The 25,351-nt window shown below is 43.9% G+C and overlaps 1 protein-coding gene across 1 annotated transcript in view; it reads left to right on the top strand.

The window, feature by feature from the left end:
• Positions 1-25,351, top strand: part of SVEP1 (sushi, von Willebrand factor type A, EGF and pentraxin domain containing 1) — a 128,769-nt gene that overhangs the window by 26,266 nt on the left and 77,152 nt on the right. The window contains exons 4-10 of the mRNA XM_081175963.1: positions 8,283-8,441; positions 10,578-10,757; positions 15,929-16,108; positions 17,882-18,079; positions 19,963-20,081; positions 22,692-22,821; positions 24,857-24,964. Coding sequence (XP_081032089.1) covers positions 8,283-8,441; positions 10,578-10,757; positions 15,929-16,108; positions 17,882-18,079; positions 19,963-20,081; positions 22,692-22,821; positions 24,857-24,964 — 1,074 coding nt within the window. The remainder of the gene's footprint in view (positions 1-8,282; positions 8,442-10,577; positions 10,758-15,928; positions 16,109-17,881; positions 18,080-19,962; positions 20,082-22,691; positions 22,822-24,856; positions 24,965-25,351) is intronic.

Raw genomic sequence — 25,351 nt, 5'->3', positions numbered from 1 at the left:
GCTAAGTAAATAAACATTTTAAATGGCACATGTTCTCAAGTTTAAGCTCAGCTGTTTCCGGCACTGCGCGTCTCTAGTGACTGGGAATATTGGTTCAAAGAAATATAAACATTGTTGTTGAGCAGCATAGTTAAATAATCAGTGGCATCTTAGGGAGGCTAGACATTTCACACCAAACTCCTAAAGGCAATGGCAGCTTGCTGAGTTTGTCATATTTTCATTTTGAAACATTCACCTGGGCATATGTTACACCTATAACATGTCCAAACTCAAACTCCACATTATCTGCATTTGCTTTTTTTTAATTTGCATGTACAGTGGTACCTCTGGTTGCGAACGGGATCCATTCCGGAGGCCCGTTCGCAACATGAAAGGAACGCAACCCGCAGCGGCGCGTCTGTGCACACGCGGGTTGCAATTCGCCACTTCTGCGCATGCGCGTGACATCATTTTGCGTGTCTGCACATGCACGAGCGGTGAAACCCAGAAGTAACCCTTTCTGGTACTTCCAGGTCGCTGTGGGACGTAACCTGAAAGAACGTAACATGAAGTGGACATAACATGATGTGTGACTGTAGCTCTCAGTGGCGTGCAGTCCGTGGACTAGGCTAGTCGCTTAAATGTTCCCCTGGCACCTCCTTCCCAAAGCTCAGGAAGCTTGTATCTGGCTTAAGGAGGCACAATGCTCCAACAGATCCAAGAGCCCTTCTGCCACCTTCCCAAAATCCTTGAGTTACATACGCTTCAGGTTACAGACTCCGCTAACCCAGAAGTAGTACCTCAGGTTAAGAACTTTGCTTCAGGATGAGAACAGAAATCACGTGGCAGCAGTGCGAGGCCCCATTAGCTAAAGTGGTGCTTCAGGTTAAGAACAGTATCAGGTTAAGAATGGACCTCCGGAACAAATTAAGTACTTAACCCGAGGTTCCACTGTACTGATGAAGCCCAGGACGGTGAAACAAGGCCAATATTCCGGAAATCCTTGTCTTAGACTCTGTGAAAGGATTCTGTGGAACTGCTACAACAACAACAACAACAACAACAACAACAACAACAACAACAACAACAACAACAACAACAACAACAGCAACAGCAATAATTTATTATTTATATCCCGCCCATCTGGCTGGGCTTCCCCAGCCACTCTGGGTGGCTTCCAACAAAATATTAAAATACGGTAATGCATCAAACATTAAAAGCTTCCCTAAACAGGGCTGCCTTCAGATGTCTTCTAAAAGTCTGGTAGTTGTTGTTTTCTATGACATCTGGTGGTAGGGCGTTCCACAGGGCGTGTGCCACTACTGAGAAGGCCCTCTGCCTGGTTCTCTGTAACTTGGCTTCTCGCAGTGAGGGAACCGCCAGAAGGCCCTTGGAGCTGGAGCTCAGTGTCCGGCTAGAACGATGGGGGTGGAGACGCTTCTTCAGGTATACTGGACCGAGGTCGTTTACAACCTTTCATGTGGATTGTTTGGAGCTTATGAACAGACAGGTGGAATAGACACTATTACACGGATGGACCTTATGCACGAACTGACTAGAAAATGATCTGACTCACTGGGTCTTCTGCTTTGTTCGTTTGTTGAACTTTATGAGTTACTTCTGTTGAAATTTATGATTTGATACATGAATAGTATACCTTATTTACCTGTATCTAAGAACACAGCTGGTTACATCTTGTGTGTTTATTGAGTATGCTTTATGTGACCATAGGTTTGTTTGTTGTTGTTTTACACAACATCAGGACGCCATGACATTGCTGCCTCTCCCCCCCCCCCACAAAAAAAAAATCACCCTCACAAGTTGGTGCCTCTGGTCCTAACTGTTCCCCCTACGGAAAATTTCACCGCTGCAATAGGAACTCAGGGTGACTTCAGGCTGAAGTGATTTAGAATTTCTTCTGCAGGGTGCTGCAAAGGCAAATTAATCTCTCTAATATAGCAGTTACAAGGCCCAATTTGTGCCTTGTGAGTAGTTTGTAGTTTCATAATGCAGTGTTGCAACACACGAGAGTTTCTGAAAGAGAAAGAATTAGCAGTTGCTGAAATCAATGCAGAGCATCTGTTGGTTATAACAGGAAATATGCAAGAGTTATATAGTACATGCTGGGATTTAGCACAAATCTTCCCTGATCCTTGTAGACATGTTAGATGTTTCATTTGCAATTGCTGTACAAGACCTGTATAAAAAATATTTAACGAGATGCGCTCACTGGAATACTTTCGTAATCCTAGCAGCTTTTCTTCACAGAACTTTTTAAAAAGAATATATATATATATATACATATATATATATATATATCGTGGGGTGATTTGGTAATCACTCACAATGTTGGGAGTGCATCCATGTCTTCTTTACTGAATTACTCCATTGATCAAATGCTGTGTATGACGTATCCGTTGGAATGACCTATCCTGGAAAAAGGCAAGGCTGCCTGGCACACTGAACAGGAGCATTCCAAATTATGGTATAATTATGAATTTAATGCGGGTATCATAATTAGGCACTTTGCTAAATGTTTTTAAGAAACCTTTGTAAGCCTGCAATACAGCAGCTGCAAAACAGCTGAGCGTTAAGGGTCAGTGTGTGCAAGCTTATGCCTTTGGATTCTGGATCAATTAATTTGGAATAAATACTACCCTTTTTATATTAATAGTTACTATCATAGTTTTCACTTTATGCAGTGAAAGAGTGAATCGGCCTTTGAACTTAAAGCCATTCTTCCCTGACTTCCCTAATTATGAATTAAAGGTTAACTGAATTGTGTTAAAGGAATAACGGATCTAAGCTAAGTAAACTTGCTTAGACGGAAGCTTGTTACCTCTGACTTTAAAGCAATGAAAATCAGATTGAGATGTTCGAAAGTAAGCATACTGACCATTGTTTTGTTCTGTGATAAAGAAACATGGATGTAAAATGGATATCAATATTGATGCTCCACATTAGTGTTGCCCAATATCATTGTATTGATTATATTATGTGTGGATTGTTCAGATTTTTATTTTCACGTGTAAAAAAGTCGTATAGCCGTGTCCGACTCATCGTGACCCCATGGACCAGAGCACCCCAGGCACTCCTGTCTTCCACTGCCTCCCGCAGTTTGGTCAAACTCATGCTGGTATTTTCGAGAACACTGTCCAACCATCTCGTCCTCTGTCGTCCCCTTCTCCTTGTGCCCTCCATCTTTCCCAACATCAGGGTCTTTCCCAGGGAGTCTTCTCTTCTCATGAGGTGGCCAAAGTATTGGAGTCTCAGCTTCAGGATCTGTCCTTCCAGTTAGCACTCAGGGCTGATTTCCTTCAGAATGGATCAGTTTGATCTTCTTGCAGTCCATGGGACTCTCAGTAGTCTCCTCCAGCATCATAATTCAAAAGCATCAATTCTTCGGCGACCAGTCTTCTTTATGGTCCAGCTCTCACTTCCATGCATCACAACTAATGTGTAAACATTAGTTTTAGGGAATACTTTGATGTTCTATGCTTTTTTTGTTGCCTTCTTATTTCACAGCGTATAGTGATCTTTCTTGGTGGAACAGCACCATAATCAGTTACGGGTTTCCCCTCCCCTCTTTAGAATTCCTTTCTGCTTGGTATGGAGATTCAATCTTGTTAAACCACCCCCAGAATTTCCCCAGCCCCTACCAAAGCTTTTAGTGTGCAGGTTTACTCTGTGTAAAAACGAGAGCACATTAATAGGCTTCTAAAGATCTATTAGCAGTGCAGAGCAAATCATAAAACTCGCTAATCTGACCAGTTATTACCATCAGGTATGGAAAATGCCATAGGCGCCGACTCCATGGGGCTTGAGGGGGCCCGAGCCCCCTCAAAAATTCGTTTGGGGGGGCTCAGCCCCCCCAATAATCTCGGGCGGCGGTGGGCGCGTCCGCGGCTTTTATAGGGCGCCCGGCGCGCACCAGCTCGATAACGGGCACCGGCGCGGCGGGGGGAGGAGGGCGGCCGGCCTGTCTCCTTGGCAACCCCATTGAGCAGCGCCGGCTCCCCCGGGAGGGCCATCCCCCCGCACCGCCGATCGCCAACACCGCCGACGGTGTGGCTGCCCGAGCCCGAGCCCGAGCCGGAGCCCGACCCGGAGCCCGAGCCCGAGCCCGAGCCTGAGCCCGACCCGGAGCAGGGTGAAGAAAGGAGAAGGGCGAACGAGACGAGCTTCCAACCCAAAAAAGGGCTGGAAGACTGGGAGGATGAAGGATCGGGAAAGAAAGCGACGCCTTCCCCGCCCGCGACGTCGCCCGCTTGTCATTGGCAGCGCAGCGGGCGCCCAGAGGGGCTGGGCACCGGCGCAGGGCCGCTCCGCAGCCGCGGAGGACAGCTGCGCGGCTAGCAAGGTGCGCCGCGTAGAGCGCGGCCCTTGTGTGGCCCGGTGGCCAGGCAAGCTCGGGCGGGGACCCCCATGCGAATCTAAGACGGGAGAAGAGGGCAGAGCAAAGGGGGTCCCTTCCCCAACCTCCGGCTCTGAGACTTCCCTGAGCCCCAGAAAAGCGAAAGGATTTTCTCTTCTTCTTTTTTTATAAATATTTTATTAAGGTTTCAAATACAAAGTTAGAAACATACACTGAAGAAAAAAGTAAAAGAACAAGAAAAAGAAAAAAAGAAAAAGAAGAAAAGAAAACCAACCATTCAACACATTTTTTATATAACTAACTGGACTTCCTCGCATCTCCCTTACCCTGCATTCTTTATAATAAAGATATCAGCAAATTATTACCTTGTTTCGTACCTTATTTTGTACTTTTCAAATACTATACCTCTAAATTTAACATACTTTTCATCAGTTACTTATATCTTAAATTAAACATAGTATTACCTTAGATTTTGACCTTTTCTTACTTAAAATATAATTTCCTGTTTCCCAAATCTAATTGCTGAAGCTATAGTTTCCGAATCGTGTAAATTTTTAACATTCATACAACTTATATTGTTTTTGTAAATAGTCCTTACATTTTTTCCAGTCCTCTTCCGTTGTTTCTTCTCCCAAATCTCGGATTCTGCCAGTCATTTCAGCCAGTTCCATGTAGTCCATCAATTGCGTCTGCCACTCTTCCAGTGTGGGCAAATCTTGTGTCTTCCAATATTTTGCGATAAGTATTCTTGCTGCTGTAGTTGCATACATAAAGAAAGTTCTATCCTTCTTTAACACTTTCTGGCCAACAATGCCCAAGAGGAAGGCCTCTGGTTTCTTGGGAAAGGTATACTTAAATACCTTTTTTAACTCATTATAGATCATTTCCCAGAAGGCCTTCACTTTTGGACAAGTCCACCAGAGGTGAAAGAATGTCCCTTCAGCCTCCTTACATTTCCAACATTTATTATCAGACAGGTGATATATTTTTGCAAGCTTGACTGGGGTCATGTACCACCTATAAATCATTTTCATAATATTTTCCTTCAAGGCATTACATGCCGTGAATTTCATTCCGGTGGTCCATAACCTTTCCCAGTCCTCAAACATGATGTTATACCCAATATCCTGAGCCCATTTTATCATGGCTGATTTGACTGTCTCATCCTGAGTGATTTTCTCTTCAACCTGCCCTCCATCCTCTTGCAGAAAACTCTTTGCCTGCCCTGCCCGTATCTCGTTTTTGCTTTTTAATTCCACACACGCACCCTTCGGACTTCGTGGCAATCGGGCGCGCGGGTGCGTTTCCTAAGAGAGTGAGGACCCCCGCCTCCTCCCCACCTGCTCCCTCGCCAGCCAGCCAGCCGCGCGCCCTAGCCGGAGAGCCCCGGCCGTCCCCGTCGCGCAATCGGCTGGATCTCCCTTCAGCAGGCCGTGCTCACAACTCGGCCCAGGGACCCCCCAGCAGCGGATCTCCGGCCCAGCTGAAGAATCCGGCAACAAGCCCCCTCCTCCCCAATCGCTCCGCCGAAATACGCTCCAAAACCCCCCAGATAGGCCGCCGGCCGCCAAGTCTAGTGGCACCCTGAGCAAGGGTCTCTCCCCAACACCGCCACCTCGAACTGCGTTCTCCCGGCTACCCGAGCGAACCAGCGGCAGGACCCCGGTATGGGCCCCCCCAATATTTTTTATAAGTCGGCGCCCCTGGAAAATGCTATTTAAGGATTATTTCCCACATGTAATTGAGTTCACTGAATAAATGCATTTTTAAATATGTTGTTTCCAGTATTTTAACCTTTTAAATGCATTCTCTTCACATTGCTCATCTCTTTGCACTAGAGCAATCTGTACAAATGTTACCGAGAAAGGGGATGTGGGCAGCAGTCTGTGGGGTAGCAGGGAAGAAATTTGGGCAGGTGGCAGAATGAAGTAGAAAAAGTCAAGTACCGGTAGTATACTTAAAATATCTTATCTTCCAGTTTGGTAAATAAGCCAGGAACACTAAAATACTGAAATAGAGCAACAACAACAAAAACAACACACAAAAAGCATAATAAAACATCAAACATTAAAAACTTCCCAACACAGGGCTGCCTTCAGAAGTCCTTGTGTAGTTGTTTATCTCCTTGACATCTTATAGGAGGGCATTCCACAGGGAAGGTGCCACCACCAAGAAGGCCCTCTGCCTGGTTCCCTGTAACTTTACTTCTTACAATTAGGGAACCACCAGAAGACCCTCGGGCACTGGACCTCAGTGTCTGGGCTGAATGATGGGGGTGGAGATGCTCCTTCAGGTCTACTGGGCCGAGGCTGTTTAGGGCTTTAAAGGTCAGCACCAATACTTTGAATTGTGCTCGGAAACATACTGGGAGCCAATGTAGGTCTTTCAGGACCGGTTTTATATGGTCTCGGAGGCCACTGCCAGTCACCAGTCTAGCTGCCGCATTCTGGATTAGTTGTAGTTTCCAAGTCACCTTCGAAGGCAGCCCCACGTAGAGTGCATTGCAGTAGTCCAAGCGGGAGATAACTAGAGCATGCACACCTCTGGCGAGACAGACAGCGGGCAGGTAGTACAGTGTCTCATCCAGCAAATGAACATACAAAGTACACATTTTAGTAAGCTTCCCCTTGAAAGTAAAGATTGGCTGTATTTTTACTGAAATAATAATAAACAAACAAACAAACAAACAAACAAATAAAGTTATTATTTATGCCCTGCCCATAAATGGCCAAAAAGGTAGTCTGGTAGATGAAATTGGTGGAATATGTGGAATTAGGAAATTTAACTAATAGAATAAGATATCAGAAAGATGGAGTATTTAAAGAAGAGTGGGAAATGTTTGCAGAATATCTGAAGAATAATTGTACACAGGTTAAAACATTAGCAGGATTAGAGTAAATTCAGCATTTTAAATTATATGAAGATATAGTGAGGAGGGGGACAATAAAACATATCGAATAGAATATGTAGAATAGGCAGTTCTAATGGCTTATTAAACAGAACCAAGGAAGGGGGGAAGGGAAGTCGACAATTATGACTGTGTGGTTATGTTGAATGGAATGTGAAAATTTGTAATGGGCAAAGTATAAATAAAATAAAATTAACCAGTAGTCAAGAACAATGGGAGTTGATGTCCAGCAATATCTGGAGAGCCAAAGGTAACAACTTCTTCTTCTTCTTCTTCTTCTTCTTCTTCTTCTTCTTCTTCTTCTTCTTCTTCTGCAATCACTCATAATCTAGTAATATTGTCTTCCATGAACCCAGTTTTAACAGTGAGTCCGTAAGTGAATGTGGAGGCAGGTTCTGGATCCACACATCCTTCCACAGTGGGGGCATTGGTTTCCGGGTGGGAGTTGATCACGGTGAGGGTTTGCCAAATATGCCTTCCTCTTAGCATGTTTCTCCCTTTCGTCCTGAGTTTGAGCGTCTTCAAAGTCCATGGTAAAGACTGTTCTGCAATTGGAGCACTTGCAAGCCAGTGTTTCCCGGTTGTTGGTGCTTATACTACATTATTTTTTAGATTTGCCTTGAGAGTGTCTTTAAACCTCTTTTGTTGTCCACCAGCATTACACTTTCCATTCTTAAGCTGAGAATAGAGTAGTTGCTTTGGAAGACCATAATCAGGCATCTGCACGACATGACAGCATCAATGAAGTTGATGTTGAAGAATCATTGCTTTGACACTGGTGAACTTTGCTACTTCCAGTACACTGACATTAGTTTGCCTGTCTTCCCAAGTGATATGTAAAAATCTTTGGATACACCGTTGATGGAATATTTCAAGGAGCTGGAGATGATATTTATAGGTGGTCCATGTTTCACAAGCGTACAGTACCTGTGGATGAAGGAGTAGGGGACTACAGCTTTGCAATATACTTTTGCAACTTGATCCTGACTTGGGTTTTATTGCCCTTTCTTTGCTTTTTAGCCTGCCCACCAGGGACCTACAAGCCTGAAGGTTCACCAGGTGGAATAAGCACCTGCATCTCATGTCCTGATGAGAATCACACCTCTCCACCAGGAAGTACCTCTGTCGAGGACTGCAGATGCAAGGAAGGGTATCGGTCTTCGGGCCAGACTTGTGAAGGTAAGCTGTTCATCCATCCTCAAAAAAGAGAGAGAGATCCCCGAAATATTAATATCATGATCAATAATTCTTTAAGATAGTGGTGAAGATTGTTTGTTTGTTTTTCAATTTTCTTATGAAGGTTTCCTTTCCAAACTGATTTATCTGACAAGGATCCCCTTTGTATCTCCATAAAACCCATGTACATTAGGAGAAGATTTGTGCTTGGACGCACTCACAGTTCATGTCAAGTGCTGAAGAAAAGGACACATGGATAGGACACATGCCTTGAATAGGAAAGCTGCTTGGATTGTTATGACTGCATAAATGACCTTTTGACTCATTCATGAGATTTGTTGTAGAATGGTGGTGGTGCAAATTCATAGCGACAATGTTTTCTTTTCTATTTTTAAACCAGAGGTTTGGAGTGCTTTGTCAGCAATATGCTGACATCTTTACTTCTCCTTTAGCTCTCCAGGTGAGGCAGTGGAAGTGCTCTTGTCTCTTTAATGGACTGGATGAGAGCCAACAAACTGAAGCTCAATCCAGAGAAGACTGAAGCACTGTTAGTGGGTGGTTCCCTGGACCGGATGGCAGGGAGGTTGCCTGCTCTTCATGGGGTTATGCTCTGAAGTAGTGGGCTACTTGGGGGTACTCCTGTATCCTTTACTGTCACTTGAGCTTCCATCAACTTCGGTTGGTGGCCCAGCTGTGCCCTTATTAGGACAGGGACAACTACTGTTGTCTATGCTCTGGTAACCTCTAGGTTGTTGTTTAGTCGTTTAGTCGTGTCCAACTCTTTGTGACCCCATGGACGCTAGGCACTTCTGTCTTCCACTGCCTCCCACAGTTTAGTCAAACTCATGCTGGTAGCTTCGAGAACACTATCCAACCATCTCGTCCTCTGTCATCCCCTTCTCCTTGTGCCCTCCATCTTTCCCAACATCAGGGTCTTTTCCCGTGAGTCTTCTCTTCTCATGAGGTGGCCAAAGTATTGAAGTCTCAGCTTCTGGATCTGTCCTTCCAGTGAGCACTCAGGGCTGATTTCCTTAAGAATGGATAGGTTTGATCTTCTTGCAGTCCATGGGACTCTCAAGAGTCTCCTCCAGCACCATAATTCTAAAGCATCAATTCTTCGGCGATCAGCCTTCTTTATGGTCCAGCTCTCACTTCCATACATCACTACTGGGAAAACCATAGCTTTAACTATATGGACCTTTGTTGGCAGGGTGATGTCTCTAACCTCTAGGTTAGATTATTGCAATGCATTATACGTGAGGCTGCCCCTGAAGACGGCTTGGAAACTTCAGCTAGTACAGAATTCAGAGACCAGGTTTTTCACCAAGGCTAGATGGTTTGAGCACGTCACACCAGTCCTGGCCCAACTGTAGTGGCTGCCAATAGGTTTCTGGGCCCAATTCAAAGTGCTGATTTTGACCTAGAAAGCCATATGCACATATGTGTTGTGGAAGAGGGGATTATTGCTTTGTTTCTGTTCTTATTTGTATTGTGTATTTTGAGGTTTTTTATATTTTAATTTTATGTTGCGAACCACCGTGAGATCTACGGGTATAGAGCAGTATCCAAAATTAATAAATAAATAAATCCTGTTTAGGAATCGCACGAAATGGTGACAATTAAGGCTGTAATCCTATACATGTTTACCTGGGTGAAGCCCTGTGGAGCACAGTGGGGCTTACTTCTGAATAGACATGTATAGGACTGTGCTGTAAGGGTGGGGCTGTGGTCTAAACCACTGAGCCTCTTGGGCTTGCCGATCAGAAGGTCGGTGGTTTGAATCCCCGCAACGGGGTGAGTTCCCATTGCTCGGTCCCATCTCCTGCCAACCTAGCAGTTTGAAAGCACGTCAGCGCAAGTAGATAAATAGGTACTGCTATGGCGGGAAGGTAAACAGCATTTCTGTGCGCTCTGGTTTCCATCACGGTATCCTGTTGCACCAGCAGCTGTTTAGTCCTGCTGGCCACATGACCTGGAAAGCCATCCATGGACAAATGCCGGCTCCCTCGGCCTGAAAGTGAGATGAGTGCCACAACCCCATAGTCACCTTTGACTGGATTTAACCGCCCAGAGGTCCTTTAGCTTTTACCTTTATGATTTTGCTGTAACCAGTTTGTAATTATTATTTGCTCCAATCAGTGGTTCACTGCCCTGAACTTCACCCTCCTGAAAACGGCTATTTTATCCAGAACACCTGCAACAATTATTTCAATGCTGCATGTGGAATCCGATGTAAAACAGGATTTGACCTTGTGGGAAGCAGCATACGACTTTGTCAGCCCAATGGCCTATGGTCTGGTTCAGAAACGACATGCAGAGGTAAGAAGCCTTTACTTTTGAAAAAGAATTGTTGCCTTTCTCTTGTTGGCTTGGTTTCGTTGTTATTCTCTTCCAATCTTCCATGATATGTGTCCTGGGCAACGCAGTCAGGCAATGGGCAGGGTACAAATAATAAACTATTATTATTATTATTATTATTATTATTATTATTATTATTATTATTATTAATAATAATAATAATAATAATAATATATATTTTTAGTAGAAAATGAAAAGTATTGTTTTAATTACCAAGAAACTTACCAACAGCAATCAGTTCTGTCTTTCTTCAATTTTGCATATGCTTCCACTAGGCCTGCTACCAACATTTGACTGGAATACAGAGCTAGCTCCAAATATTACTTAGCAAATCCTGCCAGTTTTACCGACAGCAGAACGGTTATGTAGAATTGAAAGGGTGGTATTCAATGAAAATTTACTCAGAATAGAAATTAATATACCTGAAGGAGCATCTCCACCCCCATCCCTCAGCCCGGACACTGAGGTCCAGATCCGAGGGCCTTCTTGCGGTTCCCTCACTGCGGGAGGCCAAGTTACAGGGAACCAGGCAGAGGGCCTTCTTGGTAGTGGTGCCCGTCCTGTGGAACACTCTCCCTTCGGATGTCAAGAAAATAAACAACTATCTGACTTTTAGAAGACATCTGGAGGAAACCCAGTACGGGGAAGTGTTTAATGTTTGATGTCTTACCGTGTTTTTAATATTCTGTTGGGAACTGCCCAGAGTGGCTGGGGAAACCCAGCCAGATGGGCAGGGTATGAAGAAGAAGAAGAAGAAGAAGAAGAAGAAGAAGAAGAAGAAGAAGAAGAAGAAGAAGAAGAAGGAAAAAAATAATAATAATTAGGTCCCTTCATTTCATTGTGTCTGCTCTGAGTAAGATTTAGTTGCATACTATCCACAAAAGGTTTTTTTCATGTTACTGTCACACTCATTCTTTAGGATATTTTCCAAATGCCAAACTATTTTCTTTGATTCAATCTGTAAATGCTATGAGAATCATGTTGCATTGTGTCCCCCAAGCAAATATGCACGTACAGCAATATCCAGAACCTGCATGTAAGAATCTTGTAATAACAGAAAATAGGAACCAGCCAATGCTTAGCTGACTGATCTGTTGGGGCAGCTGTTGCTTTTCATTTCCATGTGTACTACCTGATGGCTGAAGCTCATATTTTCTGCTTATTCACTTGAGAGGCTGGTTATTTGGTTATTTGTGCAGGGTTTCCCAAACTTGGGTCTCCACCTGTTTTTTTAGACTACAGTTCACATCATCCCTGACCATGGGTCCTGTTAGCTAGGGATGATGGGTGTTGTAGTCCAAAAACAGCTGGAGACCCACGTTTGAGAAACTGTGGTTTAGGGGGTAGTCAATTGGTAAGGATTTCACACTTACTTTTTTATTATTATTTTTTAGGGAAGTATTGGCTTTGGGTAGCAAATGGAGCCTTGTACTGTTATCTTCATTTTCTGTTAGTTTTCTCTGAGTGTCAGAAAGATAACACTTTTGATTAATTTCTGTTAATTTCCCTTCCAAGGCACATGGCTCTTAGGCGAGCAATGCTCAACTTAAGCATGGGCTCTGAGTACTATCCTCCATTCATATACTGATAAGGCATGTGGTAAGCAAAGGAGTGATCAAAGGAGCAGTTTCATGAGCCATCACGTTAATCCCAACACAAACCTCCCTCCCAGCTTTTTATCACATGCATTTGAAAGGACAACAGAAGGATGCTAATGCCCTCGTAAGCTATGTTAACTTGCGGCATTAAACATTCATCCTTTTGCTGTGCTTGCTTTCTTAGCCAAAATATGTCACTAGTGTGACAAGCAGTGCTTAGACATATTAGCACATGTGTAAATTACACAGCAATAGCGTAAAAGTAAAGAGCAGGAAAGAGCAATTACGGTGAAGTTCGGTATTGACCAATGTTTTACACCTGATCTTTTCTTGTGATCACAGGAGTTTTGTGGCAGAACAACAATTTCAAGCGGATTTTGAAAAGTCACCTTGTAAAAAACAAATACCCACAAGGTGCATTGATTCAGGGGCAATTTTTCAAAATAATAATATTTGCCTTTCATGTAGAAATGCTACCTAAATCTGTCAGTTTTACTATGTCTGTGCACTGAATTTGCAGCAATGTCAGGGGAAGTCCTAGTTTCACAGTGGCCTGGTTTAATGTCAGTGTCTGAGAGCACAGGTCCCCAGAGTGGAGCTCACAGTTCTCTTCCCAGTCATTTTGCTGCTTTGGTGCACAGAGATAAGCTTATAGTAACTCTCGTGTCCCAACAGTGGCTCATGGTTTTGCTTTTTTCTGACTAACCATGAGCTGTAACCAGGTTCCTATAGTTTAAGGCTTGCAGTTTCACAGCTACACCAGAAGTCCAGGTTTGGACGACAGGCTGACCCAAGTGCCTGATGGAGTAGCAGTAATGGGATGAGCGAGGTAGCTACAATCTCCTCTCCCAGAGCTTCATGGTTTGGCCTAGAATGAAATGTGAATGCAAAATTAGATTCCTGGGCATGTGCTCATGCATGCACATTTAAGTGCCTATGTGTTTGGAGAGAAGGAAGGAATGAGCAGGAAAACTGAAGGGTGTGCCTGAATTAGATCTCATTCCATTTCCTCATTCACGAGGGCTGAGATAAACTGTTTGTTCTGATTTTGGCTGTGCTACGTTGATCTGTGAGGAAAACCTCAAATGCTAGTACAAATGCACTGCAAGTAATTAAAATAAACTTTAAAAAAAATCCAGTGTGGCTATAGTAAACCAACTGGGAACAAAGTCCCCTTACAGACAAGGACTCCTGTATAAAGAACATGGAAAAGAGGTTCTCCCACTTAATCTCCATCCTACTTGTGTTCTGGTAAGGAGATCCTTTTCTGCGCGGTGAGCCAGAATATTCCAAGAACTAATTCGGCAAAGTGTGAGATTAATCAGGATTCGCAGCATCCTCAGATATTTGACATCTAATCTTAATAACGATAGATGAAATTGCCACAGACTTTTGGCTTTCCTGCTGGAGAAGAAACAACAGGCAAGAGATAAGACTTAACATCCAACAGATTACAAAAGTCTGTGCTTGTATGTGTGCCTGGGTATTGTTCCACGGGGTTTTATAAAGGCATTAAAATTGCCCTGGGAGATGTTGGAGGCGGGAGGAATCTCATGATGAGCCTTAATTCTTCCACAGATTTTTTTTTTTATCCTTGGCACCAAAGCTCTAAAGAATCCTAGATGCTTTTCCTCTTTTTTATGGAGAGGTTATCCAGAAATAAGCAAGCCTGCCAAATTAAACATAGCTGCAATAAAAAATTGCATAACGTGCTTCCAGGGGCCAAGCTTCTTAAAATATATTTAATCCCTTTTTTAAAACTTTTTGTTTTAGTATGCAGTTTCATAAAGGGGAGGGGGGCGGCTTGGAGAAAGACAGCATTCTGGAACCGAACAACTTGACATTCCCAGTGCACAGATGTTAGGTGGATGTTTGGTTTGCCACTTCATATTCTATTCTGTTCCTCAATTGTTTAAAAGGTCTGTTAGCAAATCTTCCTGTAATATTCTCCCTGAATGAGGGAAGCTGCTGCTGCTGTTGGGGTCACGTCTTGTCGCTGGCAGATACGCAACCGTATTTTTGTACAGTTGACTTAACATGACTGATACCTCAGAGGATATTATCTGCTAATTAGCTGTCAAAAAGGTGTATATTTCTCTGGATAAATTGAATTCTGTGCTTGTGCTAGTCTCAGTTCCTATTTGATAATCGCTTTAATGAAACAAATAAATAAAGGATGCCAAATAGTCTAGAAAAAGAAGTGCCAGAACTCACCATGAACACCTCCCTTGTTCTCTTTAGAATGGCAAGGGTACCCATCTGAGAGGTGGTGGAACTGAGTTCTAGTTTGGGGGGGGGGCGAGCCACAATGCCAAATATTCCTAACTGTGGAATTTTATAAAAGGAATTTCCTCAGGAGGATCTGTTCAGACATTACTTGGCCCCAGGGATCAGTGATGGCGGGTGGCACTGTGGGTTAAACCACAGTGCCTAGGACTTGCCGATCAGAAGGTCGGCAGTTCGAATCCCCGCGATGGGGTGAGCTCCCGTTGCTCGATCCCTGCTCCTGCCAACCTAGCAGTTCAAAAGCACATCAAAGTGCAAGTAGATAAATAGGTACCGCTCCGGCGGGAAGGTAAACGGCGTTTCCGTGCGCTGCTCTGGTTCGCCAGAAGCGGCTTAGTCATGCTGGCCACATGACCCAGAAGCTGTACGCCGGCTCCCTCGGCCAATAAAGCGAGATGAGCACCACAACCCCAGAGTCGGCCACGACTGGACCTAATGGTCAGGGGTCCCTTTACCTTTACCTTTAGCCCCTTTCACCCCCTGAAGCAAAACAGGAATGTGCCACTTCATGCCCCCCTATTCTGCTGCCACCAGAACACACAAACCCTTACCAAACTTTGCAAGAGAAGGGGTGTTCTGCTAAGCGTTTGGGCTTGCCTTCCCTGCTCTAGGGCCAGCAAGACAAGCAGCAATGCAGCATACTGGAACACCTCTCCTCTCCCCAAAATCCAGCGGAAGGCAGGTGTTAACAGCAGCAGCAGAAGCCATGGGGTGGCCAGGACACCACCTCTTGTATTATTTCCGCTGTCCTGTGGTGGGTGCTTCACTCTACCACATCTCTGGGCTGGTTCTGCTAGAGATTCTGGCTAGGACGAGGTAGGAAACAGGTTCTGAATGCTCAAGACGGCTCATGTAAATGACCCAAGATTACAAGCCAATTGGACATATCAGAAAGTTGCCTCTGTCCTCAGTCAAGCCCCAAAAATTGTTCGCTGAGGCATCTCAAGGAAATATTATTTGTTTAGCTACCTGCATTTGCTATTTGTGACAACCCTGAATGCCTATTTGATGGGCCAGGTCTCTAGATATTGTTGTATATGCATTTTCTGATCTTTAAAACGCACAGAATTCAACAGCCCAAACCTGAACACACTTTTCAGCATCTTGGCCCCTTCCGTTGCCAGTGGTTTCATTGCCAGAGAGTGCAATAATGGTTACCGAGAAAAAGATGGAAAGTTGTGTGCATGTCTTACTCAACTGCTTCCCAGAAAAGAGTTGATGTACTTGACTTTGTTTTAACCTCTGCAGTTCGCACATGCCCCAAACTCTTCGCCCCTCAAAATGGGCACATTAACTGCTCGCTAAGTGGGATCTCGTATAAGACAGTGTGCTTGATGACCTGCGATGAGGGGTACGAATTGGAAGGTAGCTCCAAACTCACCTGTCAAAGCAACTCGCAGTGGGATGGCAAGGAGCCAAAGTGTGTGGGTATGTTTTCATTATGCTGCTGTCCCTTTGAAACACAACTCAAAACCAGGGTTTCTTACTTTAAGCAACAAAATGCTGATGACAAAACTAAAACTTCCAGCTATTGCAACAACTACCAAAACTTCTTTCAAAGGAAAGCAAAACATAAATGCATATGTATCTTTTTGGAGGCACTCTCCATTGTCTCTCAAGAGACGGGTGCCAACAATGAAGTTCGTTCACAGTTTTTATACACTGTATCATGTAACTTGTTACACAGCTTTCGTATGTTGTCTCCAACAACCATTTTCTAAAAAGAAACATACACTAGTGGCCAAAATTGTGGAAACATTTTGGGGAAAGTGTATTTACGAGGTCTGATGGTTCATAACATCTGTTTGGCTCTCTAAACACTCATGCTCACTGGCTACATTCAAATGGCTACATATCACCATATCAAATGGCTACATATACATGCCATTCAAATGGCTACATATCACCCTAAGGAAGTTGTGCTTCCTTTTGCTGGTTATTTGTCTATAACTTTTGATAACCGATAACAAACTTTGTTGCATTACATTCTTCATTAATTTATCTTCCCACTGTTATATAATTTTATGGTATTACTCCAAAATAAATGTTGTGTTATGAGCCATCAGACCTCAGAAATACACTTTTTTCCAAAAGGTTTCCACAATTTTGGCCACTAGTGTAGGTGGGCAAGTGTGGGAATGCAGACAGAAACTTGAAAAACATACTGGCTGTTTACACGTTACAAAGGCTAAGGAACTGTAACAAGTTAAAATGAATTCTTGAAATTCAAATTAAAAGTTTTGTATACACAAGTTCAGAATTTCACAAGAATTCTACACCCTAGAATTAGTGAAAGTGTGATATGTAATAAATTCAGTCTGTATGTCTAAACTATATGGAGATTTAGTCCTTTGGGCATTTGGCTCACTTTCATCATATCCTTAGCATGGAACAAACTTGAGCACCATTGATGTAATGTAGGAATAAATACAGGGTCCTGAACAACGCAGTGCCTTTCATTCCTGTTGTTGTTTCTGGCACAAGTCTGGCATTGCTGAACTTCAGACTTATCTGCTGAACTTGCCAGGTCCCGTGATGTTGTATTCAGGCACTTAGCCACAATTGCAGACACTTTTTTCAACTAATCAGCACATGGGAAGATGTGTCAAAGTATGTGTGCATTCAGCACAAAGAAACACTTAATCCTGTCGGTTGATACCTGCCTTGCCCCACCCTCCGGCCCTAGGAGTCCTCATAAGGGAGCTGGTCCTAGAGGAAGAACTGTGAGGGGAGAGACTTTGTCAGGCAAGGCCTCCTTCTACCAGCCTTGCCCCCCACCCTCTAGTCTCTGCTTCTCAATTTGCATTGTATTATTTTATGTACTGTGGCTTCAGTTTAAGTACAGACCTCCGGAACGAATTAAGTACTTAACCCGAGGTACCATTGTTTTATTGATTATAGTTTAGAAATTATTTCTTGTAACTGTTGAGTGGGTTTCTGGTTAACTTTTATATGTTGATATCATTATTATTTAATACTATTCTAATGACGAATGTTACTTTTTTGATGCAGGTTGCTTATTTTATTATCACATTTTTGTAGTGCATTAGATTGTTATAAGATGTACGCTTTTTGTTTCTTCAGCTTGTAAACCGCCTTGAGTGTTGTAAGATAGAAAGACGTTATACAAATTAAAAGTGATGATGATGATAGAATATCAAATGTGCAATCTGTTTTTGTCCGTGTGTTTCCTTTGTCTAGAACTGCATTGCCCCGTCTTCCAAAAACCAAAAGATGTGACAGTCCACCCACACCTCTGTGGGCTCGAACCATCCAAGCATGGCACTATGTGCAGGTTCAGTTGTCCCAGTGGATTCCTTTTGTCTGGGGTTAGAGAAGAACTGCAGTGCTTAACCAGTGGGAGGTGGAGTGGAAATGTGCAGAAGGCATTCTGTAAAGGTATGGATTTTTTAAATATACAATCTTTTTTGTGGAGTTTTACATTGCATATTTGTATTCAAACATTAGACATAATCATCATCATCATCCTTTAGGATTCCCTGAATCCGTAGACTCCCTTCCACCCTTAAAAAAAAAATCAACTCATTAAATAGATGATATAATATCATCTTCCAGAATGCTTTTGTTATCTTGCATGTCAACCACATATGGTAGAACGTGCCTTCCTTCTCCTTACATTTCCAACATACATTTGAAACAGTTCTGTACATCTTTGCCAATTTGATATGTGTTAAATACCAATGATAAAAGGGACATGGGTGGCGCTGTGGTCTAAACGTCAAACTGCAAGTAGATGAATAGGTACCGCTCCAGCAGAAAGGTAAACGGTGTTTCCGTGCGCTGCTCTGTTCACCAGAAGTGACTTAGTCATGCTGGCCACATGACCCGGAAGCTGTACGCCGGCTCCCTCGGCCAGTAAAACGAGACGAGCACCACAACCCCAGAGTTGTCCGCAACTGGACCTAACGGTCAGGGGTCCCTTTACCTAAATACCAATGATACATCATTTTCATATAGTTCTCCTTCAACTCACAGCATGCTGTAAATTTTAAGTCCTCCCCTCCATAACTTTTCCCAAGATGAAAATTGAATGTTGTAAAGGTATGGGTTTTGATGAATGTTTCATCTTGTTAAAAATAGAAGGCTTGTGGGGAAAGATGGTCATTTGAGCCCTGGTGCCCCAGGTCCTAGTCCAATGTGCTGAATAATAATAATAATAATAATAATAATTTATTATTTATACCCCGCCCATCTGGCTGGGCCTCCCCAGCCACTCTGGGCGGCTTCCATAGAAACCAAAAATACAGTAAAATATCACACGTTAAAAACTTCCCTGAACAGGGCTGCCTTAAGATGTCTTCTGAATGTCAGGTAGTTATTTATCACTTTGACATCTGCTGGAAGGGCATTCCACAGGGCGGGTGCCACTACCGAGAAGGCCCTCTGCCTGGTTCCCTGTAGCTTTGCTTCTCGCAATGAGGGAACCGCCAGAAGGCCCTCGGCACTGGACCTCAGCGTCCGGGCAGAAGGATGGGGGTGGAGACACTCCTTCAGATATACTGGGCTGAGGCCGTTTAGGGCTTTAAAGGTCAGCACCAACACTTTGAATTGTGCTCGGAAACGTACTGGGAGCCAATGTAGGTCTTTCAAGACTGGTGTTATATGGTCTCGGCGGCCGCCCCCAGTCACCAGTCTAGCTGCCGCATTCTGAATACTACACCACACTATCTTCTCTCTCTTTTTGATGCTCAGCAGCTGACTGCCTCTGCTCAGAATCTGGCTCCTTGCTTGTTGAGCTTATTTTCTGTCTTGAAAATCTAAGATTCAAGTCCTGTAACCGTTTCTGTGGATATATATATATTTAATCTGTTGATTACATTAAAGATAGCATTTGATAACTAAACTTTGACATTGGTGGGCTCTTATAAACAGATATCAAGTTTTGTCACCAGTGTGTTCCCAAAGTAAATGCATGCAAAATGAAGCGTTGCTGTAACCCTTCTAAATTTTATTGCTATTGTAAAATAATGATTGATTACTTAACAAATAGTAAAAGAAGATTTTAACTCATCTATCGGGGGTGGGGGAATGAGGTATATGTGTATACATACTGTTTCATTAAAATCAAATGTTTGGAATGGAAATCAGTAACCTCTGGTCAGGTTCATAACTGTGGAATGTGGGTAGTTTTTCAAATCAACACATAAAGGATCTAAATTTCAGGTGGATGCAGTTGTTTTAGACAGCAAGGAATTGTACAATTGAAATACACCATTCTTCTTGGAATACACATGTTCAGAACGTGTTCTTTTCTGGTACAGACATTGAACCACCCAAAATTAGCTGCCCTGGTGACATTGAAACTTCTACTCTTGAACACCAGAACTCTGCAAATATTAGCTGGCAAGTTCCAGAGGCAACTGACAATTCTAGAGATGAGGTAAGGAAAAGCCAAGGCTTTTTGGTTCGACATAAACTCTTTTGTAGGGCCAAGTAATTTGTCATGAATTAATGAGATTATGGGGGCGTGAAGTGCCTTAAACCCTCAAATCCCCTGCTGTAAAAGTTCAAAATACTGTTAACTGGCCTAGACTCTTTCAGGGTCTAGCACATGTGCTCATGCTTCACCTTCCCAACGGTGTGAGTGACACAGTCTGGTGGCATGTCCTGGGGTAGTGAGAGCCAGCTGTCCTGGGGAAAACTTTAGAGCAGCATTTCTGAAACTCTGGGTCTCCAGCTGTTGTTGAACTATGTTGTAAGAGAGTCAGGGTCAGAGAGGGGAATAAAGGAAAATGACCCTACTAATATCAGAATTATATCATTCTACCAAAAAGCCCCACAAGAATAATAAACCGTGCCTTGAAGAATGCATCGTTGGGAATATGTCATTTTGTCTTTTCATGTACAGTGGTACCTCAGGTTACATACGCTTCAGGCTACATACGCTTCAGGGTACATACTTCTTAACCTAGAAATAGTGCTTCAGGTTGAGAACAGAAATTGTGCTCTGGCAGCGCGGCAGCAGCAGGAGGCCCCATTAACTAAAGTGGTGCTTCAGGTTAAGAACAGTTTCAGTTTAAGTACAGACCTCCGGAACGAATTAAGTACTTAACCCGAGGTACCACTGTATTGTTGAATGTGATTTAATGTGCCTTTTGCTATGTCTGTCTCACTGAAATGAGTCTGAATACAGTGGTACCTCGGGTTAAGTACTTAATTTGTTCTGGAGGTCCGTTCTTAACCTGAAACTGTTCTTAACCTGAAGCACCACTTTAGCTAATGGGGCCTCCTGCTGCTGCTGCGCCGCCAGAGCACAATTTCTGTTCTCATCCTGAAGCAAAGTTCTTAATCTGGGGTAATATTTTTGGGTTAGCGGAGTCTGTAACCTGAAGTGTATGTAACCTGAAGCGTATGTAACCCGAGGTACCACTGTATATTCTTGCTGAGGTGCCCTTACTGAGATGTATCTGGTTCTCCACAAAGTGTATCTCTTTTAAAATGTATTTTCCTTACAAAATGTATTTGTGAATGTATCTTTACTGAAATGTTTTTACTGAAATGTTGTATTATGCTGAACTTTTCTGAATCTATCCAAAATGTCATTTTGAAGAATGTACCAATCAAAGTATTTCAAAATGTATGTACTTGACTCAATTTGTATCCAAAAGGCTGCCAAAAACACTCTCCACCACACTGCCATCTACTGAGTCTGCAAATAATGCCATGAATACACACAAATACCGGCTCAAAATAAAGCAGTTTTATTTTCCAATAAGTATGCAAACATCAGACTATCACACCCGTATTATTACAACTACAACTCCCATCATCCCTGACCACTGGTCGTGCTAGCTGGGGATGATGGGAGTTGTAGTCCAAAAACAGCTGGAGACCCAAGTTTGGAAAACACAGCTTTAGGGGGGAGGGGAGACTACTAAATGGTTCAGCTAGTCTGTTGCCTTTATGACCATTTTGTACATCAAGAGCATTACGGACACACACCACTTTCTCCTCTGGCTTTGTTGAGCTGATTATTACTGTATTTTTCGCCCTATAGGACACACTTTTTCCTCTCCAAAAATGAAGGGGAAATGTGTGTGCATCCTATGGGGCGAATGCAGGCTTTCGCTGAAGCCTGGAGAGCGAGAGGGGTCGGTGCGCACTGACCTCTCTCGCTCTCCAGGCTTCAGGAAGCTATCCGCAAGCCTTGGGAGCCCGTGGGAGTTCCCGCTGGGCTCCCTAGGCTTGTGGATAGCAGCCTGCATCCCAAAGCCTGGGGCGCACAGAGCAGCGTGCCCTGGGCTTCGGGCAGAAGTTCCCGCCGGACTCCCAAGGCTTGCGGATAGCAGCCTGTTCTGGGGGCTGGGGTCAGGGGAAGCTCGGGCTTCCGCTGCCCCAGCCCCATGCCTGGGGGGGGGAAAACATTTTCCCCCCTTTATTTCCCCCCAAAAAAAGAAACTAGGTGCGCCCTATGGGCCAGTGCGCCCTATAGGGCGAAAAATACGGTAATTGGCTAATTCCTTTTAGCGGGCTACTTAACCAATACATCAACAGAGGAAGGGCACTGATTAGAGAACATCTGAATATGTTCACTTTTATTGTGGAAGGAGGAAGGATTTCTAACATTGTCTATGACTTTTGCACAAGAAAATAACCGTAGGGATTTGCTTCACCATTCTACAAAGGTTTTCTTTTCCCCGTGTGCAGCAGAGTCGCATGCAGGCTTCATGAATGAAGTGCATAGCAGCAGATCTTGTCTTCTTATCTATGCACAGCAAAATCTTAGTCTAATGATTGAAGGAGCTGAATAAAGAGTAGTTGTGATCAAGGCTCAAGCTTCACACATCATAGCCTTTTTTTTACAGACAGTAGCTGCACAGTTTGCAGACTCCAGTGGAAGTCTAGTGTGGGGCAAAGGGACATCTTAGTCATTCCACATCTGCCCCTAGGCTGCTTCGAGCACTGCAGCTCTAAGAAACCCATGCCCTCCTCTCTCCTCGTAGAATATTTGAAGTCCCAGGCACCACTAAAAAGTTTGTTCCCACCACAGGTGTCGATTCAAGTGACTCCTGCTTTTATTCCACCTTACCTTTTCCCAATTGGAGAAGTTGATATCACCTATACGGCAGTGGACAGAACTGGTAACCAGGCAAGCTGCACTTTCAGCATCAAAGTTATTGGTGAGTGCTATAGAAAAATTATACACATTTCCGTGTATATAGTACGTTTCCGAGCACAATTCAAAGTGTTGGTGCTGACCTTTAAAGCCCTAAATGGTCTTGGTCCACTATACCCGAAGGAGCGTCTCCACCCCCATCATTCTGCCTGGACACTGAGGTCCAGCGCCGAGGGCCTTCTGGCGGTTTCCTCGCTGCAAGAAGGCAATAAGTGTATAGACAAAACTTTAAGATAAGCTTCCTCAGAGAGATGACCTAGAGTCACCCATGGAACCAAGTTTGGGGATTTTCTTAACGAACTAGTTTGGGTCGGGGGATGGTCTGCGCCTTCAGATCTGTACACAGAATCTGGCGATCATCCGGGTCATTTTATGATCTTTGCCTAACAGGAAAAGGTCGAATTTTTGCTTTTCCGGGAGGTCAGCGAGCCTTACCAGTAGGGGATCAATGGTCTCACTACGTTCCTCTTCATAAAAGGGACATCTAAAGAACAAGTCCTCTGGGCTTCCTATCTCCCCCAATGAACAGGCACAAAGTCTCTGAGCATATGGGACTTTTTAAAAGGATCCTTCCAGGACCGGCGAGGGCAGAGCCGAGCTTCTGGCGAGCACTCTTTAGATCTTGTGAGGAGTGGGAAAATGTGTTCCATCTCTCCAGCACTGGGCTTGCATGCCCAGCCTTCCCTTTAACAAAGGAGCTCAGAGCGGCTTGAGCCAACAGTGTGACGCAGCAGCTAAAAGAGCCAATGCAATTCTGGGCTGCATCAATAGGAGTATAGCATCTAGATCAAGGGAAGTAATAGTGCCACTGTATTCTGCTCTGGTCAGACCTCACCTGGAGTACTGTGTCCAGTTCTGGGCACCACAGTTCAAGAAGGACACTGACAAACTGGAACGTGTCCAGAGGAGGGCAACCAAAATGGTCAAAGGCCTGGAAACGATGCCTTATGAGGAACGGCTAAGGGAGCTGGGCATGTTTAGCCTGGAGAAGAGGAGGTTAAGGGGTGATATGATAGCCATGTTCAAATATATAAAAGGATGTCACATAGAGGAGGGAGAAAGGTTGTTTTCTGCTGCTCCAGAGAAGCGGACACGGAGCAATGGATCCAAACTACAAGAAAGAAGATTCCACCTAAACATTAGGAAGAACTTTCTGACAGTAAGAGCTGTTCGACAGTGGAATTTGCTGCCAAGGAGTGTGGTGGAGTCTCCTACTTTGGAGGTCTTTAAGCAGAGGCTTGACAACCATATGTCAGGAGTGCTCTGATGGTGTTTCCTGCTTGGCAGGGGGTTGGACTCGATGGCCCTTGTGGTCTATTCCAACTCTATGATTCTATGATTCTGTGGTAATACCACTGGAAAGCAAGTGTTTCTTCTCTGATGTAGGGCATCCCCCTCCTGTTCGCTGGGCCTCATTGGCCTGATGTAAGGAGTTCCTGTGGCTCAGTTGGTAGGATTTTGTGCATAAGGCCTTGTGAGATTGCAGCGAGACATAGGTGTGGATGCGGTCTCATGGCTCGGTTGAAAGCCCCAGTCGTTTGATATGGAAAAGGAATCTGGAAGTGGTCTGGCTGCTTATGTTTGCAGAGAAAGCCCAATATTCCATTGCTATTAAAGCCCTCTTCTGATTCTTATCAGGCAAATAGTCTTATTAAACACACATGTCTGAAGTTGAAAGCTCGCATCAGTGAACTTCTGGCCCCCATTAATTTCATGCAGCTTCTTGCCAGTAGAAAAACCCAGCCATGGTCTGCTCAGTATCTGGCAGCGGAGAGCCAGTGGGGAACAGCTAAACGTCTACTTTAATGGAGTTTCAGTGACAGCTCTTCAAATGCATTTATTGTAGCCTTAAACATGATGTATCCATGCTGCAGTTATTGATACAAAGTTATTTATGTTTCCTGTTCTAATGACTCATGTAGTCCGCAGGGAGCTCTTATCTTAAACTTGCATGGCATCTCTTGGCGTTCTCATTTAATTTTTTCTTTCTTTCTGCTCCCTTGTGATCAAATTTCCTTTTCTGCCTTTAAATTATTTAGACAACGAACCCCCAGTAATTGACAAGTGCAGATCCCCACCACCAATTCAGGGGACTGAGAAGGAGTACAGAGTAACATGGGATGAACCACAGTTTTCAGATAACTCAGGTAAGCTGCTATGATCTCTATTTAGAAAAAGAAAGTGAAAATGCCTCAAATAAATCATTTTGCAAACTTTTGTGATGGGGTGGGCTAGCTTTGTTTACATTTGGATGAGATTTGGTCATTGGAGGAGCTTTCTAAATAAAATAATATCATGGCAAGCATGAAGAAATGTAATCTCAAGATAAGGCTTTTAATATGTAGTACTAATTGATAGAGGGGACACAGGTGGCGCTGTGGTCTAAACCACTGAGCTCCTGTTGCTCGGTCCCTGCTCCTGCCAACCTAGCAGTTTGAAAGCACGCCAGTGCAAGTAGATAAATAGGTACCGCTCTGGCGGGAAGGTAAACGGTGTTTCCGTGCACTGCTCTGGTTCGCCAGAAGCGGCTTAGT

This window comes from Podarcis bocagei (genome assembly GCF_964188305.1).
Source record: "Podarcis bocagei genome assembly, chromosome: 17".
In the NCBI taxonomy this organism is placed as follows: Eukaryota; Metazoa; Chordata; class Lepidosauria; order Squamata; family Lacertidae; genus Podarcis; species Podarcis bocagei.
Note: the sequence above shows the minus strand (reverse complement) of the source record. Positions and strands in the feature narration are given on the sequence as shown.